The following is an 18,224-nucleotide window of genomic DNA, read 5'->3' as shown; positions in this document are numbered from 1 at the left end:
AAGAGCATTCTTCTTATACAGACCAAAAAGTCATTCTTGCTTGAGCTCATGAAGCAATTTATCAGTTGAGTTTTCTTCATTGACTATTGTTCGACAACCAGACTATCAGTCTCTCTCTAGTTGTCAGGTTTAGTTGTATAAAACAATTGAAAAAGAAAAAGAAATCATCTTTCACCATTTTCAGATGCCTTCTTGGAAGATGCACTTGGTCCAAATTTCTTTGAAAATTATAAATAGTCTGTCTGGTCAATAATCCGAGAGACACTCTTCCATTCCTCATTGGAGCATTGGAGCATGCCCATGGAAGACTTAGCCTGCATCAAAGCATATACTTTACACATTATATTTATAGTTGTTTGCAAGCTTTGAAAAATAGTGACATATTTTAATGATCTGTTTAGAATTCAGGTTCTTGTTCTTACCCCTACATGTTTTTTAAGGCCTTTGCTTCCACATTAAGGTAATCAACTTTTCTACAAAATCCAGGCCCCAAAAAAAAAAAAAAAATCTTTTCTACAAATTGAAAACCATTTTAATATATTTTTGTCTTTTTGTCACTCTTTTCAAGGAAAAAACCATTTATCCCTATATTTGTTGTTTTTAGTTTGAATCTCTCCCGACATCGTTTGATAAAAAAGAAAAAACAAAGTAGAAAAGGTGATTCAATAATATGTTGGTTTTACAATGACTATTGCTATCATGTAATGGGTAGTTTAAATTTTAGTAATTGGTTCAAAACATATTAAATTTTACTGATGCAATCATTCTGAATAAACTTTAGGCCTTATACTCTTCCCAAAAGAAAAAAATTTAGGTCTTATATAATATATAATTATGTATCATGTCTTGCAAGAAACTGCATTCATTTTACTAAGATTAAACTTCTTATCCTGGGAGCATCGTCCATTGATGTTGTTCTTTGTTGTAAGTTATATGGAAGTTGAATATATAAATTTTATAATCACAAAATATATGTTGACCCACAAGTTACAACATATATAAAATTCTTGGTTGGTACTTGGTAGATCTGATAACTTAGATTAATTTTTTTTTTGGGGGTCCATTTACCTCAAACATGTGAAGAAGAAATATATGTATCAATTAATTGATTGATGCTGGTATCATATACAAAAGATCGAATGATTTTCCCTTTTTTTTTTTACTTTAAATTTTTGGCTCTCAGTGTTGCATTTGAGCCATGCAAACTAGAAAGCTGGCACAATGTAATTACACAGTTCACTCTGTAATTGCACAACTTGATGAATTTCATATATGAATTTCTTTACTTTTTATTAATTTATTGGGTGATGAAAGAGAGAGTCAAAAAACGCGGTAAAGGGCAAAATGGTACTTCCAACAAATCAGGACAATTTATATTTTTTGTTATTATTTTTATGGCATTTGACTATTTGAGTCATTTGACTAATTGCTGAACATGTATATAATTACGAAGCCGCTTTGTTTCCAAAGTCCATGAGCAGCAGAGCAAAATAGCAAACAGCAGTGACCAAGAGAAAAGAAAAAAGTGGCACCAAATCTTTAAAATTTTCGTGGGAAATTTAAATTTCGTCCTTACTGTTTGGGAAGTTCAGATTAACGGTAATTACATTTCTTGCTTGCCTAAGCAAGCAATTCAATGGCGGATACATCTCATGGCCCTGCGAGCTTCTGGACTCAGGCAAATGCTCTGCTCAGAAAGAACTTAACCTTCCAGGTCTGCCTCTCTGAAATTCTCTCTTCTTCTTTGTGAATAGTTTTATTTTGATGTTTGAAAACTGAAAATGAATGTGGAAATAGAAAAGAAGGATTGAATGAAGAGTTCTGGGTTGTCATTCTTTGCTTTTCTTTTATTTTCTTTGTCATATTCATATTCATATTCACTTTTCCCTTTTCTCTTTTTCTGGCTTATTGGTTGCTTTGCTTGTTGATCAAGCTTTTACTTTTTTTTTATTTGAATTTTTTTTTTCTCACTGTTTTACTCTCTGGGTTCATTTTAACTAGTTATAAATTATGGGTTAGTTTGTGCGGTATGATTTATATTTAGTATTGATTTGAGTTCAAGTTTTTCCTTGTTTATGGGAGATGGTACGATTAATATGACATTTCTTGCGATTCATGTTCTGAAATTTTGCGAAGTCCACAAATAAATAATATTTTGCAGCTAAATCTGATGATAGTACTGTATTTTCTTTATGCAGAAACGAAACATCAAACAGAATATTCGGCTAGTTTCATTTCCAATTCTCCTGTGTTTATTGCTCGTTCTAGTCCAAATTTTGATCAACCATGAACTGGATAAGTCTGAAAATAGGTGTGGCTGTGTTTGTATTGATACAAAGGGAGATGGTCAATGTGAGGACGTTTGTGGATTGGAATACTCAACTTTGGATCAAGGGGGCAATTGTCCCATTCCTGATCCTCCACAATGGCCTCCATTGCTACAGGTGCCAGCTCCTGACTATCGTGCCGTGATATCTGATGTTGTTTCATATACAGACTTGCCAAATGAGTCGTGCAAGAGGACAGGATCCTGTCCTGTAACTATATTGTTCACTGGGAATAATCAATCTCTTGGAGAAGGTATTACCCTCATTTTATATTTTATTGCTTCACCTGATGAGCTATGGAACAATTTTTGTCGTAATTTGCTAACCTTATTCTGTCCATTCTGATAGTTTTGGCTGGGAATATGTTCACAAATTCTTTTACTCCGAATTCTTCTGATATTCTGGATAATATAGCCAGTAGTGCCTCGGTAAGTTGTCTTTTCTCTATGTTCCTTTCCTACTTTTCCTTTTGTTTTGAAATATCATTTTTTTACATCTCATTTGCTGAAATCTGTTAGAGACAAAGGAATAATAGAATTGGCTGATCTATTCTTCTCGCACAGGAGGATATTTAAAGAGTACATAGGGTAAAACCAAAAAAGGAAAGCAATGATACGGCTAATTACATCCAATAAGTCAACTACTAATTACTCCCTACAAATTAGATAATTACGGCTAAATACATGCATATCAACATCATTTAGTATCATATCTTGCTTAGTTTCTTTATAACTGTTCCAGCTTTGCGTCTGATGTCACCTTTTATAAAATGTTTCAGGGCTCGGAATCAATGCCTGAATATTCCAATTTCCTTGATTCTGCTTTTTATTCAAGTCTTCCCATATATAATGTGCAAAGTCAATGTGCAGAAAACCCCATAGTTTCTGTTCCCATTAACATATCATCCATTGATATGCAACAAGGTAAACTATCTTTACCCCTTTATTTATGATATATCTTAATTCTCTCCGGAGCAATATAAGGTGCAAATCCTTGATGCATGCATGTGAGCAATCTCTGCTTGTTGAATTCCATTCTGGTTGGTCCTTGAAATTTAATTTATTGCAGTGGGTTCAGGAAGACTCTCAAATTAAAGTTCATTATCTAATTTATGGATAAGACCTGCATGTTTATTATGTTGGAGACCCATGACAGGGACTTACCTAATGTGTTGGTGAACTCCTTTGAATGTGTACTCTGATAATTGTGTATGGTTAATAAGATGCTTTAAACCTGATTAGTACTCTCTCTCTCTCTCTCTCTCTCTCTCTCTCTCTCTATATATATATATATATATATATACACATCAATTTTGTACATACACTTAATTTTCGTCGCATGCAAACTACTAAAACCTTTTTCCTTACCCAAATTTTTCTTCTACATAGAGGTTAGATGTATTCAAGGTTTGCATTTGTGGCGCAATAGTTCTTCTGAGGTAAACAATGAACTATATAAAGGTTACAGAAAGGGGAATTCAGAGAGGAAGATTAATGAAATACTTTCAGGTTATCTACTTGGCTTTATTGTTTGATATGACGAATATAGTATACTGTAGGGAAATACTGACTATATTTTCTTGCAGCCTATGATTTCTCTAACTCAAATGGGAATGATTTTAATGTGAGCATATGGTACAATTCAACCTTAAAGAATGACACAGGCAATGCTCCTATTGCTTTGCTGCGGCTTCCACGCTTGGTGAATCTGGTAGATATCAATACTTGTTTCCTTGTTGAGTTTTCTTTTCTGATAGTGATTCAAATATCTATTTTGTTATAAATTCAGCTTTACTCATGGATTTTTTTGTTTTTGGTATGGCATTCACAGGCATCCAATGCCTACCTTCAGTTTTTTCAAGGATCTGGTACAAAAATGTTGTTTGAGTTTGTCAACGAAATGCCCAAGCCTGAAACCAAACTCAGGCTGGATTTTTCTTCTCTTCTTGGCCCACTCTTCTTTACATGGGTCATTTTACAGCTGTTCCCGGTAAGTATGTGAAGCATTGTGCATCCATTTAGGATTTGTTTAAGTCTCATAAGTCCTGTTTGTTGCCATAGATTTTGCTACAATTGTATATCTTTTGATTTCAGTATATGGCTATTTGCATTTGAAATGATAAGTAACTCCGTTTCTTTTCTTTTCATAATTTATTCTCAAAGTATAATGACTGAGAGTTCTGTAAGATTAATATGATGATATCCTTCTTATTGGCTATAGACCAATCGTCTGCATTTTCCAGTCATGGAAAATTGGAAATTAACAATGAATCGACTACAAGTGCTTCCACAACTTTTACAATATATGACTTTTAAAATGAATCTGAACTTATCCATATGATTAATGTTTATAATCACATGGTTTTTCTTCTGTCAGGCTATACTTTAACCAAAATGTAATTTTCACAATATTCAGTTGAAATATAGTTGTAATGTGTCTCATTTGCCCAATTTTGTCCTATATGCTATGTAGGAACTGTTGATCTATGTCTAGAAATACTTACAGTTTCCCTTTCTTGCCCAATTCTGATGTAGGTTGTGTTGACGTCACTAGTTTATGAGAAACAACAAAAACTGAGAATCATGATGAAAATGCATGGGCTTGGTGATGGGCCTTATTGGATGATTTCGTACACTTATTTTCTTGTAGTATCTTCAATCTACATGCTATGTTTTGTTATCTTTGGTTCAGTTATAGGTAATAATTTAACTACTTGACATGTATGTTAGTCTGGCTTCACTTAGAGTTGCTTTGACGAAGTTGACTTCCTTACAGGGTTAAAATTCTTCACACTAAATGACTACAGCATCCAATTTATTTTTTACTTCATCTATATAAACTTGCAAATATCAGTGGCTTTTCTAGTAGCTGCAATGTTTTCAAACGTGAAGACTTCTACAGGTTTGATGTTGTTTGTTTGTGTTTTTATGAAAAGTAGTGGGCTATTTTTAACTTTTATCTTTCAAGATGAGTTGACTGACATGTTTGTCATGCTTGTTTGATGATAACAGTTATAGGTTACATATGTGTCTTCGGAACTGGGCTTTTGGGAGGCTTTCTTTTTCAATTCTTTGTTCAAGATACATCGTTCCCTAGTAAGTTGAAATGTTTGTTCCAAATGACCTATCTGTTGCTTTGCTTTTGTTTGTTTCTGCAAGAAACTATGTTCTGTGGAAAACTTATATTTAAAATGTGTCGTGTTTCAAGGAAGTGCACTTCAGAACTTCATTTTATGCAACAGAACTTTTTATGTAGTTTTCCTTCCCTCTCTCAATATTATTTAGTTTGCATTGATCTTGAGGAGAAAAGACGGAAACAGGATTCTTGGAGAGGGTGCCCAATTCCACCTTGCCTTAGCAGTAAATACCTCTCCAAGTGTGTTTCTCTTCAAGCCTATGTCACACCATGATGAGGGTTACATAGGTGGCTTACCCGTTTAATCATTAATGTAATTTATTGGAATTCCTGGAAAAGATACTTTCTGTCAGCCTGAAGAGAAGCACATTTATAAGTAAAATATTTTGAAATAAATGGCAAAATCTGTAAGCCTGATGAACCTCAAAATACTAACATTGTAATTTCTTTGATATTACATAGGACTATGCTTTATAATTATGAGTGTATCGTTCACATGTATTAAGTAGACTAGCGCGATACAACAATCTTCTCTATTGAATTTGTTGTCTGGTGCTGTTGATAAACTGGAGGTGTGAATCTTCAAATCTGAACCAATGTGTTGTTAGTTGACTAAATGTCTACTGCTTAGCACCTTAGTCGTCAGTGCTTAATGTTTGTTTAAGCTTTGCCTCCTTTTTTCATTTATACTTTTCAAAAGCTCAGCTCATTATAGAACTGTTTCTCATTTCGTAGGAGGTTGGATCATTGTTCTGGAGCTATATCCTGGCTTCTCTCTATATCGTGGGTTGTATGAGTTTGCACAATATGCCTTCAATGGGAATTATTTGGGGACTGATGGGATGCGGTGGGCAGATTTGAGTGATAGCAATAATGGGATGAGAGAAGTCTGGATTATCATGGTTGCTGAGTGGTTTGTGGTGCTTCTTTTTGCATATTACGTAGATCAAACTGTATCATCAGGAAGTGGTAAAAGTCCTTTCTTTTGCTTGCAAAGCTTTAGAAAGAAGAAAGAGTCATCTCTTAGGATGCGTAGTTTGGAAAGGCAGGAATCTAAGGTTTTTATTGACATGGAGAAACCTGATGTTGGTCAAGAGGTAACTTTTTCTTGTCTTTAACATATATACTCAATCTTCATTTCTGGTATAGCTTTTGGAGGGAATTATTAGGCACTCAATTAATACTCTAAAAAAGCCATTCTATGTGGTAAGGGATGGCACAAATTGTTCTAATCACTTTCCAGATCATTTATGTGGAAAGATAAATGTTATTGTTATATGATTCAACATTAGTTCTTAAGTTTTGGTACCTTTGCATGTTTCATGTTGTATATGTTCCATATCTTATGAGGTTTTTTTTTACTCAATTTTCTGTGGCTAAATTATAAGAATGAATAATGCTTCCACTTCCTTTCCAGAGGGAGAAGGTTGACAAGTTGCTACTGGAACAAGATACAAGCCATTCAATCATCTGTGACAACCTCAAAAAGGTGTATCCTGGAAGAGATGGAAACCCTGAGAAATTTGCAGTGAGAGGGTTGTCTCTTGCTTTGTCTCGAGGGGAGTGCTTTGGTATGCTTGGCCCTAATGGTGCGGGGAAGACCTCTTTTATCAATATGGTGAGCATACGCTTTGCAACTTAATTAACTTACAATACATGAAAATTCCCTTCCATTTGTTTTTTCATTTGCTGGTGGGATCAATATTCATTAAGACTTCATAACTAGTTGTTTGAAAGAATATGTGGAGAAAGAACTGTAAAAATTGTATAAAAAACTTTCTTATTGATCATATACTTTCTCAAATATATTAAGGACTTTTTAATGCTTAATGGAGAAATAAATTCTATTTACTCCTATTATTGTACTCAGTTGTGATCTTTTCTTGGCTCACGAGCCATAACTATTGACATCTCCAGTCTTCTCTGGTAGAGCTCTGTGCTGAGTTAATTTTTTGGGCTTGGTTCTCCTTTTGGATGTTGTCCTATATTCTGGCATGTCAAGAAATCACCTTTACTCTTGTGCTTGCTTTGTAATTTAGAAGTTTATAAGTATATATATGTGTGTATAATATATATCTTTCCACAGATGATTGGTCTCACAAAGCCAACCTCTGGCACTGCGTATGTTCAAGGTCTGGACATTCAGACTCAGATGGATGAAATATATACCAGCATGGGTGTTTGTCCACAGCATGAGTAAGATAGAATTTTTTGTCTTGTGTGTCAAGAAGGCAAAATTTTCCTTTTTTGGTTGTTTCTTAAATACTTGCAATCTAATTAATTTCTTGTTCTTGGACATTTTTTTTGTAGCCTACTATGGGAAACACTGACTGGAAGGGAGCATCTACTATTTTATGGAAGACTTAAGAACCTTAAAGGTTCTGCGTTAATACAAGTAGGTCAATATATTTTTATATAGAAATATTGACCTTCAAATTATAAACCGACCCAGTCTAGTTATACTTTAAAACATGTGCTTGGGATTATAATTTTGAGAATAAGATACGACATTGGTTGCTGTCTGTAGACCTACTGTTTTTTCCCCTATATTTATATTATGTGCTTGCAGAATAAGCTTCATTTTGTTTTTCCCTGTTTCCTGTTCCGATTTTGTTGCTGAAGGCAGTAGAAGAATCTTTGAAAAGTGTCAATCTATTTCATGGTGGGGTTGCTGATAAAAAAGCTGGAAAGTATAGTGGAGGTATGAAGAGAAGGCTTAGCGTTGCAATTTCACTGATAGGGGATCCCAAGGTATGCCTTGATCTCTGTTAAGCTACTTTGGCTGCGAGAGTTTTCCTGGACATGTAATTATGTAAATACTTTGAGATCCTACTTATTGCATTCATTTGCAAATCCCATGTAGGTGGTTTACATGGATGAGCCCAGTACCGGACTTGATCCAGCTTCAAGAAACAATCTATGGAATGTTGTGAAGCGTGCAAAACAAGACCGGGCAATCATCCTAACCAGTACTCTCTCTCCCTTCTTTCCCTCCTTTTTACTGTATTTTCAATTATAAATTTCATTCCGGCTCAGTACAGTATGAGTGTTCATAACGACCTCTTTTGCCTCTTTAATTCACTTAGAAAGCTTATTTGCATATCTTCAGCACATTCCATGGAAGAGGCAGAGGTTCTGTGTGATCGATTAGGAGTTTTTGTAGATGGAAGCTTGCAGTGCGTAGGAAATCCAAAAGAGGTACCTTTGATAACATCTGTATAGTATAGAGCAACATAAAAAAAACTCCCCACCTTAAATTTATTCTTGGATGGATAGTGTGTGCATCTCTTGCATTAAAAATGCCATAAACAACATTGATAACTTGAACTTCCTTCTGTTATTGGTGGATTCTTGTTTGCATAGATTCCAATGAGACCTATTCTTATCATTATGTGTTTCTATTAAAGATAAGGTGCTTAGACATAAAATCACATCACACATGGTAACTTGATATATGAGGAAGCTGATATTCATAAATCCTAGCTAATTGGATGTTTTGTGTTGAACTGCTAAAAGCACCCTTGTGTTCCCCCTTTTCTCTCTAAAATCTGTATATATCTCTAATTTTATATTCATTTTTAGAAATCATACACAATATCTTTTGGAAAAGCAGATACTAAACAGCTTCCCATAATCAGAGTCATAATTTCGTGAACTTTATAAATAAAAAAATATAGATATCAGTTTTTCTAGACACTTTCTGCATAACACTTGTTACTACAATGGTGTATCACAGCTGAAAGCTAGATATGGAGGATCTTATGTGTTTACAATGACAACATCTTCAAATCATGAGGATGAGGTGGAGAAGTTGGTGCGGAGTCTCTCCCCAAGTGCTAACAAGATATACCATCTATCTGGAACCCAGAAGTTTGAGTTGCCGAAACACGAGGTCAGAATTGCAGATGTATTCCAAGCAGTTGAAAATGCGAAGAGCAGGTTCACAGTATTTGCATGGGGTCTAGCTGACACCACCTTGGAGGATGTCTTCATCAAGGTTGCACTTGGGGCCCAAGCCTCCAATGTGCTGACATGATTGTCAATATCTTGTTCATAGTCACTGGCACGTTCCTGTTTTTTTTTTTTTAATTTTTTTTGTTATGTCAAATTAGTTTAATTTTGCAAATGTTCATTTCTGTTTTTATTGTAGCTGATATAGAAATAAGTTATGAAATTTGATAGTTTGTATTGTTGTAGCCAAATGGTTTCATTAGGGATAGTTTGTATAGTGATCCAAGAGTATTCCTTTTTCGCGGTTTTACAGTATAAACTAGGCGTTCCTTATTTTTTGGTGCATATTTATGGCAGCATGTGTTGGTGTAATGGTTACATATTCATTTCTAAAAGCCATAAAAGACATTTTCAGTTAACTTCATGTTGTGTTAACAATGATTTGCAGTTTTGTTCTGTCTTTGATTTTAAGATAATCTCTATATAAGACTCAGGCTCCATGTCCAAAAACCCGAATTTAGTTTCAAATATTGATGCTTCGAATTCTATAATTCCATATGACATTTTCAAAACTCGTACATGCGAATTGCTAATGATAATTGGTTAACTCACTGGTCATACGAATAAACATGTTAATATGTTATGTTTTATTCGTTGACAGTTGGAGCTGATATTTGATATTTGAATAATGTCTTAAAATATGAATAGTTCTGATTATTGAAATTAGTTACTGGGCGTTTAGATGAGCGTAAAATTTCTCGCTTTATGATAAGCGAGTGATCATTTCTATATATATATATATGCCAACTATCATCTGTAACCATGAACGGGCACGTCGAGAGCATCTATGTTACTGATAACTGAAAAACTATACCGTATGTAGAAACGGTGTAACCTTAAAACTCATTTAAGGATGAAAAAGACAATGTCGGTATATGTAAAAAAATCTAAGACAGTCTTCTTAATTGGCTTTTCAGAATCCATTTCAGTACTCGCCGTAAAAAACTAAAAATATATGTCAATTACTCACTTTTAACTTAACCCAACAATCAAAAGTAAGAGTTACATTAATTCTTATAAAATTAAAAATGCAAAAATGCTTCCTGTCGGATGGAAAGGCCAAAAACACTTGGAGTGAGCTAAAGACTAAAGAGCAAGTTTCTCAGACTTTGCACAAATGTGTATGTACTAAACCCAAGGCCATTGGTATTGGTGTCTACGACTACCCATATACTTTTTCACGCCCACCCACTTGGTCAGGTGAGAATTCTGCGTTTTTACATTACCATGGAGACAGCTGGCTCATTAGAAACAAGAAGGAGCTATATTAATATTGGTGAGCTCAACTAAAATCATCAGATATATATGTGTATGAAGTATGAAGGTGATATTTTGATACATTGTAGTATTGTACTACTGGGTGTGGTTTCAAACTGACTTTACCAATTTACTGTGAACAAGCTAGGCAAATGCTGAACGGATTTAACTACTAAGAAGCTTGAATTTTGGCGGGAAAGTTCCCTTATTGCAGTTAAGTCCTTGCTTGGGTTGGGCATAAATGGGATTGGAGGGTCCATCTCCATCACATTGTCATGCCAGTTTTTGGTCTCAGGCCAATGCGCTTCTCAGAAAGAACCTAACCTTCCAGGTCTGATGTCTCCCTCTCATCTTTCTGTTTTCTGGCCTTTGTTCTTGCTTGCTCATCAAGGACCTGTCTTTGGTGTTTTCCCTGCTTTCTAATATATATATATATATATATATATATTCCATTTTTTCTGCTTTATGGGCTTTATTTCATTAGTTGATTATAAGTTGAATATTAATTATTGAATTAAATCAATTTATTCTTGATCTGTTGCCTATTTTTCTAATTTTTCACTCGTATATACTTGATGGATTGTGCTTGATTAGACTGAGAGCCCTTATGGCCTGAATTTTGGGTTATTGTGGGTGTTGGATCCAGTGCTAACTGAACCGCTCAACTACTAATGTAATTTCTATTTCATTGTGATGTGTAAAATCGGGAGAGTATTTTGTGTGGGTACATCTGATGATATGGTTTTATGTTTTTCTTTTTTCATTCAGAAGCGAAATATCAAGACAAATATTTGGCTCATTTCATTCCCAGTTTTCCTGTGTTCATTGATTCTTGTCCTCCAAAGAGTGGCCGACAAGGAATGGAATGAACCCTCTGACACTGAGTGTGGCTGTAGTAAGGAGGCAGCTTGGTGTTACTATGAGTACTCAATTAATGGAGGGATCCGTTGTGTGTTTCCTAACCCTCCAGAATGGCCTCCATTGCTACAAATACCTCTTCCCGAGTATCGTGCAGTGAGAAGTGAGGCTGTTCCATTCACAGATTTGCCAGATGAATCATGCAGGACCAAAGGGTCCTGTCCTGCAGCTTTTCTTATCTCTGGAAATAATCATTCACTTGGGTCAAGTATGGACTCTCTCTCTCCCTCTCCCCCGTGTGTTTTCTACTTTGCTAGTTCATTTTGATTACTTCAACTGATGGGGTTCTGAAAATCAATGTTTTTGTTTGTTTAATCCTGTACATTAGTTTTGGCTGGGAATATGCTCCCGAGTTCTTTCACTCTAAATTCTTCTGATGCTTTGTTCACTTTAGCAGATAATGTTATTGTAAGTTGTCTTTCCTCTTCTTGCTCTACCCTTTTACGTTTATGACTAATATCCCTTGACTTTCATCATTATAGTAACAAACTAACACTATTATCTATCATATAGTATTATTATTTTTGCTTGTATTTTATTTTTCTTGAGGATCTAGAAAGAGCTTTGTTGCTCATATGACATTTCATAATGTGCCAGGGTTCAGAATTTACACCTGGTTATTCCAATTTTCAAGATCCAGCTTTTACTTCGGATGCCTTCATCTATACTCTACAACGTCATTGTCCACCAGACTTTAATCCTTCAGTTTTTTTTAGGCATTCATCTGATGAGTTGTGACAAGGTATAAATGCTTTTGGTCTGTTCTGCCATTGAGGTTTCTTGTCCAATACTCAAATGTTGATAATTGAATTAGTTCTCCACTAGGACACTTAAATTCCTGTTGGTGGTTAAAACCTTCAGAAAAACTCCCATGTCAGAGACTTGGAGTTCATTATTCCTTATTATGCATAAGAAAGTTTGATTCCTATGTTAGAGACACAACAGTGGGAGTTACCTAATGCTAGGCTGACTGTTGATTTAGTAATATATTGTCATTCTTATCAGTACTCTTGCCCTATCTTTTATTACTTTTAAATTTTTTGAGTGGAGCATTCTGATCTTGTTTATCTAATTTTCTTGCTTGAGTGCAGAGGTTTTCTGTGTTGAAGGCTTACCTTTGTGGCGCAACAGTTCTTCTGATGTAAATGATCAGTTATATAGAGGTTACGCACAAGGGAATTCAGAAGGGGAGACTAATGAGATATTTGCAGGTTGATCTACTTGACATAGATTGCATTTATGGTTTATGTGGTTGAAATCGTATCTTTTAAGACAACAAGTATCTTTTAAGACAACACTTACTGTTATATTTTTTCACAGCCTATGGTTTCTCAAACTCAAACAAGAAGAATTTTAATGTGAGCCTATGGTACAATTCAACTTATAAGACAGACAAAGGCAATGGTCTATCCACATTGGTGCGGGTTTCCCGCTTAGTTAATCTGGTATATAACTTGCTTGTTGAGTTTATTGAAGTATTCAACCTAAAATGATATGGACTAACAATTACTTTCATAATTATAATGTGAAGTAACATTATTTTCTATAATTTTGCAAATTATTGTTGAGTACTTTCTAGTTTAAATATATTACATATGGGAAGTTTACAACCAGATGCATCTTGACTTGGATAATCATATTGATAAAAGAAGGAAGCCTGAAGGTTTATGTCGTGTCAGATTGTCTGCATACTAATGTGCTTTCGTTTTCTCAAATTTAATTCTGCATTTGCCAAGGTTTTCAATTTTCAATCTTAATCTAGTTATTTTCCTTGCCTTTATCAAACAACTCAAATTATTTGCATCCAATCCATTCACACATGCTGAAATTTAGAATTCCTTAACAGGCATCCAATGCCTATCTTCAATATTTGCGAGGGCATGGCACAAAAATGCTATTTGAGTTTGTCAAAGAAATGCCCAAACCTGAAACCCTTTACAATCTGGATATGTCTTCTCTTCTTGGAACATTCTTCTTTACATTGGTCATTCTACATCTATTCCCTGTAAGTGAACCTCTATCTCAACTTTTGTAAGAATCATGAACCCAGTCACCAGTATCCATTGATTTTATAACCATGTCTTATGTCTCCAATAATCATAGATTAAAATGAATTAAAAGATGATTCTACATATGCAAAAAAAAAAAACAAAAGCCTATTGGCGTGCGGAGCATGTGTCAAGAAGCTAGTATAATTAAAAGAAACATCTTGATGATTATAAAAGAAACTGTTACAACAATATTTTTTCTCTCAACTTATATATTCACTCAAGATTGTGAATTGTGATGTAGGTTGTCTTGTCATCGCTCGTTTATGAGAAGCAACAGAAACTTAGAATCATGATGAAAATGCATGGTCTTGGAGATTGGCCTTATTGGATGATTTCCTATGTTTATTTTCTTTCTATATCATTGATTTACATGCTCTGTTTTATGATATTTGGCTCAGTCATAGGTAATAACAGAACCCATTTAACTTTTCCCCTTTATTTATTTATTTTACTTGTTTCAGGTTGCTTTAGTTAAATTCATTTCCTTGCAGGGTTAAAATTTTTCAAACTGAATGACTACAGCATCCAATTTGTGTTTTATCTTGTCTATATAAACTTGCAAACTTCAGTGGCCTTTCTAGTAGCTTTAATGTTTTCAAACGTTAAGACTGCAACAGGTAATTGACTTTCTTAGACCTTAGAGTTAAATCTTACCTCTTTTTTAAACAATCAGCTAACTAGGGAAGATTTTATATATGAATCATCCACAATTAAATTCTGATTACAGTTACAGCATACATTGGTGTCTTCGGAACCGGGATCATAGGGAACTATCTTTTCCTATCCTTTGTTGAGGATGCATCATTTCCTAGTAAGTGAAAGTTATTGTTTAAATAAAATCTGCCATCTGCCTCGCAAGGCTTTGTGTCACAGTACTTTTTATTGTTTCGACAAGAACTATTTATGGATGAGAACTCCAGTTTCAAGTGATTAGATTTTATGAACGTTGGCTTAATTTTATGCTACAATATATAAAAGAAAAAACCTCAGAAAAATGTCTCAGAGAAGGATTCTACATTGAAGGGTTAAATTCATTGTAAAAAGTTTCTCTGCAGATCTTATTTCAGCTCTGTGTCCTTGTATACCTTCATAATAAGAAACAAAAGCTTTATATTTTAAAATTTACTGTACAAGCTAATGACTGAGAAACACAATGGAACTCAAGGTTACATGATCTAATGCAGAGATTTTCTGTTCATACATTACAGTTATATTAGTTATTTAATTATACTTGTTTATTCAAATGACTCAAAGACACATGTCTGTTTTGATTGGAGTTGATATAGTTTCCTTAATATATGCATCTACCTATATAGTTTTGGCTTACAGACGATTCTGTCTACAAGTTACAATTGATTTGTATTATAATGTAATGTTTATTATTTTTGCATTTATACTTTTCAACAACTCTACCTTTTTTGAGACTTTTTTTTTTTTTTTTCCATTTTTGTAGGGCAAGGGATCACTCTAATGGAGTTATATCCTGGGTTTTCTTTAAATCGTGGGAATTACTTAGGGACTAATGGGATGCGTTGGGAAGATTTTGGTGATAGCTCCAATGGGATGAGAGAGGTTTTGATCATTATGCTTGTTGAGTGGTTGATGGTGCTTTTTGTTGCATATTGTATAGATTCAGTTTTATCATCAGGAAGTGGGACAAGGTCTCTAATTTTCTTAGAGAACTTTCGGAAAAAGTTTCTATTGTCTTTTCAGAAGCCTAATTCTCGGAGGCAGAGTCCTAAACATAGAGTTCAGATGGAGAAAGACGTCAGTCAAGAGGTGAATTTTTCTTGTTTTTACAATTTTTGAAGGGGATCAATAAGCACTCTATGGTTGGACAGAAATCCAGTTCTACCTGGCACACTTGCAAGAACTGATAGATCATGATGATCAAATTTCTAAAATTTTTCACCCACCTAAAATAAGAATTTTTGTTCTTACATGCTCAAGATTAGAGTTCTACTTTTTGAGGTTTTCACTTAAAATCATCTGCAGTAATAAACATACTTTTTCTTTCTAGAGGGAGAAGGTTGACCAATTACTACTTGAACCAGATACAAGTTATGCCATTATATGTGACAACCTCACAAAGGTATATCCAGGAAAAGATGGAAACCCCGACAAATTTGTAGTAAGGGGGTTATCTCTTGCTTTGCGTAGAGGGGAATGCTTTGGTATGCTTGGTCCCAACGGTGCCGGCAAGTCCTCTTTTATTAATATGGTATTATAAACTGCTTCTTGCCTTCAGATATTATACACCAATTTTGAAAACTTTCTAACATGTTTTCTTGTAGGTGAAAACTGTTACTTTCCTTAATCTGAATCTGAAATTGAGGGGAACTCAGGAAATGCTTTGAAAAGATTTCTTGTTAAGCATATACTCTCTCATTATAATCATCAGTGTTAATATTTACTGTTTTATATAGAAGTTAATTCTGTTTTGAAGGAGGTAGTGTCACTTCTTTCTCCCTTGCTTAGGTTTATGTCTCCACAACATACTTTGGAGACGGTTCAGACCTTCCTGTTGATAAGAGTTCTTTATAACAGGGCTATCTTTTGGGATCTTCTTTGTTTCCAAGTTAGAAATATCATAGCTAGCTGTATGCTTTCAGAAAGTTTCAAGAGGCTAAATGTATATATTGACAGATGATCAGTCTTATAAAGCCAACATCTGGGACAGCATTTGTTGAGGGTTTGGACATACGGACTCATATGTCCAGTGTATATACCAGCATGGGTGTATGCCCACAGCATGAGTAAGCTATATCCTCACCCATGTTTATTGTTTTCTATATAAAATAAAAGCCAAAAAATTTCTGATGTCTTCTATTCGACCGTAATAGTCTGCTTTGGGAAACTTTGACTGGAAGAGAACACCTACTATTTTATGGCAGACTTAAGAACCTCACAGGTTCTGCCTTGACACAGGTAACTCGATAATATGCTTACATTGAAGTTGTCTAGTGAAGATTTTTTTTTTGGCATTTAAGAGCTTCAGAAACTTGTTGGAGGATTCGGAGCAGTAAATTTAGCATGTCTGCATTTTTTTCTTTCTAATCTCAATAAACATATAGTAATTGATGACTAACTGCCTGCAAATATGAAACTTGTCTGTTTAAAAGTATGCATTGGTATAGTTTAGAATATTTTCATATGGAAGATTTAAAATTAAAGCCAAAATATTTGTGTTGTGTATATGTACTGCACTTCTTGGCTTCACTCGACTAAAATTTTGACAGCTATAAAGCTGGAATATGACTGGCATTTCAGTTTGAAATGTTTCATGTGTTGCTGCAGGCAGTGGAAGACTCTCTGAAGAGTTTCAACCTATTTCATGGTGGAGTTCCTGATAAACAAACTAGAAAATATAGTGGGGGTATGAAGAGGAGGCTTAGCGTTGCAATTTCACTCATTGGGGATCCTAAAGTTTGTCTTCATCTCTTTTTCCCATTCGACATTCGTTTGTGAGACCTCTCCTGCTAACTATATATATGTGGTGGGGCTATTTTTGGCATAACTTTTTGAAAATCTTCTAGGTGGTTTATATGGATGAGCCTGGTACAGGATTAGATCCAGCTTCGAGAAAAAATTTATGGAATGTCATGAAGCGTGCAAAGCAAGACCGGGCAATCATCCTCACCAGTACTCTCTCTCTCTCTCTCTCTCTCTCTCTCTCTCTTTTCTCATAAGGTCCTCTTACTTTCGTGTGACCCCCCCTCTTTGCACTTAATTTCAATTCAGATTACTCAACTTCATCCTGTCAATTACAGCATGCATGGCTTATTACTGATAACACTAGCTTGTACATTTGATCAGCCCATTCAATGGAGGAAGCAGAAGTCTTGTGTGATCGAGTAGGCATTTTCGTAGATGGCACTTTGCAGTGCATAGGAAATCCAAAAGAGGTAAATTTATGACTTCATCCTTTTATCATCTTTGTAATCATAGATACAATTCTAATTTTTGATCCCCTTTTGATCCAATGGTGCATGTATGACATGCAGCTGATAGCTAGATATGGAGGATCATATGTGTTTACAATAACAACATCTTCAGTTCATGAGAGAGATGTGGAGAACTTGGTGAAAAGTAGTCTGTTTCCTAATGCTAAGAGGACATACCATATATCTGGAACCCAGAAGTTTGAGCTGCCCAAAAATGAGGTTAGGATAGCAGACATCTTCAAAGCAGTAAAGATTGTGAAGAACAGGTTCACTGTTTATGCATGGAATTTGGCTGATGCTACATTGGAGGAAGTCTTCATCAAGGTTGCACGTGGAGCCCAGGAACAGGAAGTCAATGCAGTCAACGCCTAATGGCTAATGTTGTTAGTCAGATACTCAGACTAGCTTGTTCATTGATACATACATACTTACATGTTGTTTCTGTATTCGAATTCTTGTGGTTTATATATATTAAAGAAAATGTGAAGACTCCTGTTTAGTTCACAATATCTATAATATTCTATATATATATATGAACATGGTACGGAACCTGTCACCAAATGCCAACAGGGTATACCAAG

The 18,224-nt window shown here is 34.8% G+C and overlaps 2 protein-coding genes across 2 annotated transcripts; both read left to right on the top strand.

Moving 5' to 3' along the window:
* The first annotated feature begins 1,492 nt into the window (after positions 1–1,492).
* On the top strand, positions 1,493–9,656 carry LOC147274918 (ABC transporter A family member 7-like). Its single transcript, XM_086228617.1, has 18 exons — positions 1,493–1,714; positions 2,199–2,580; positions 2,676–2,755; positions 3,106–3,250; positions 3,716–3,835; positions 3,913–4,037; positions 4,158–4,316; positions 4,862–5,024; positions 5,103–5,228; positions 5,339–5,422; positions 6,198–6,559; positions 6,880–7,080; positions 7,549–7,658; positions 7,773–7,857; positions 8,085–8,213; positions 8,326–8,431; positions 8,572–8,660; positions 9,199–9,656. Exons 1-18 carry the CDS (start codon positions 1,637–1,639, stop codon positions 9,496–9,498), a joined length of 2,844 nt encoding a protein of 947 aa, XP_086084743.1. The 5' UTR covers positions 1,493–1,636; the 3' UTR covers positions 9,499–9,656.
* Positions 9,657–10,614: 958 nt separating this feature from the next.
* Positions 10,615–18,205, top strand: LOC147274917 (ABC transporter A family member 7-like). The gene is made up of 19 exons (XM_086256253.1): positions 10,615–10,673; positions 10,879–11,061; positions 11,499–11,856; positions 11,977–12,056; positions 12,246–12,379; positions 12,735–12,859; positions 12,969–13,093; positions 13,495–13,653; positions 13,941–14,103; positions 14,191–14,316; positions 14,427–14,510; positions 15,153–15,478; positions 15,720–15,920; positions 16,346–16,455; positions 16,543–16,627; positions 16,997–17,125; positions 17,236–17,341; positions 17,516–17,604; positions 17,704–18,205. The coding sequence occupies exons 2-19, from the start codon at positions 10,972–10,974 to the stop codon at positions 18,013–18,015; spliced, it is 2,802 nt and encodes a 933-aa protein (XP_086112379.1). The 5' UTR covers positions 10,615–10,673; positions 10,879–10,971; the 3' UTR covers positions 18,016–18,205.
* The last annotated feature ends 19 nt before the right edge of the window (positions 18,206–18,224 follow it).

This window comes from Dryas octopetala, chromosome 9 (assembly GCF_963921425.1).
Source record: "Dryas octopetala chromosome 9, drDryOcto1.1, whole genome shotgun sequence".
Taxonomy (NCBI): domain Eukaryota; kingdom Viridiplantae; phylum Streptophyta; class Magnoliopsida; order Rosales; family Rosaceae; genus Dryas; species Dryas octopetala.
This window is presented reverse-complemented; position numbering and strand designations above follow the sequence as displayed.

Coding starts and splice junctions, on each gene's coding strand:
- LOC147274918 (XM_086228617.1), top strand. CDS start 1,637: ATGGCGGATACATCTCATGGCCCTGCGAGCTTCTGGACTCAGGCAAAT. Junction 2,581..2,675: donor TAATCAATCTCTTGGAGAAG/GTATTACCCTCA, acceptor CCATTCTGATAG/TTTTGGCTGGGAATATGTTC. Junction 2,756..3,105: donor ATATAGCCAGTAGTGCCTCG/GTAAGTTGTCTT, acceptor AAAATGTTTCAG/GGCTCGGAATCAATGCCTGA.
- LOC147274917 (XM_086256253.1), top strand. CDS start 10,972: ATGGGATTGGAGGGTCCATCTCCATCACATTGTCATGCCAGTTTTTGG. Junction 14,104..14,190: donor GATATTTGGCTCAGTCATAG/GTAATAACAGAA, acceptor ATTTCCTTGCAG/GGTTAAAATTTTTCAAACTG. Junction 15,921..16,345: donor AGTCCTCTTTTATTAATATG/GTATTATAAACT, acceptor ATATATTGACAG/ATGATCAGTCTTATAAAGCC.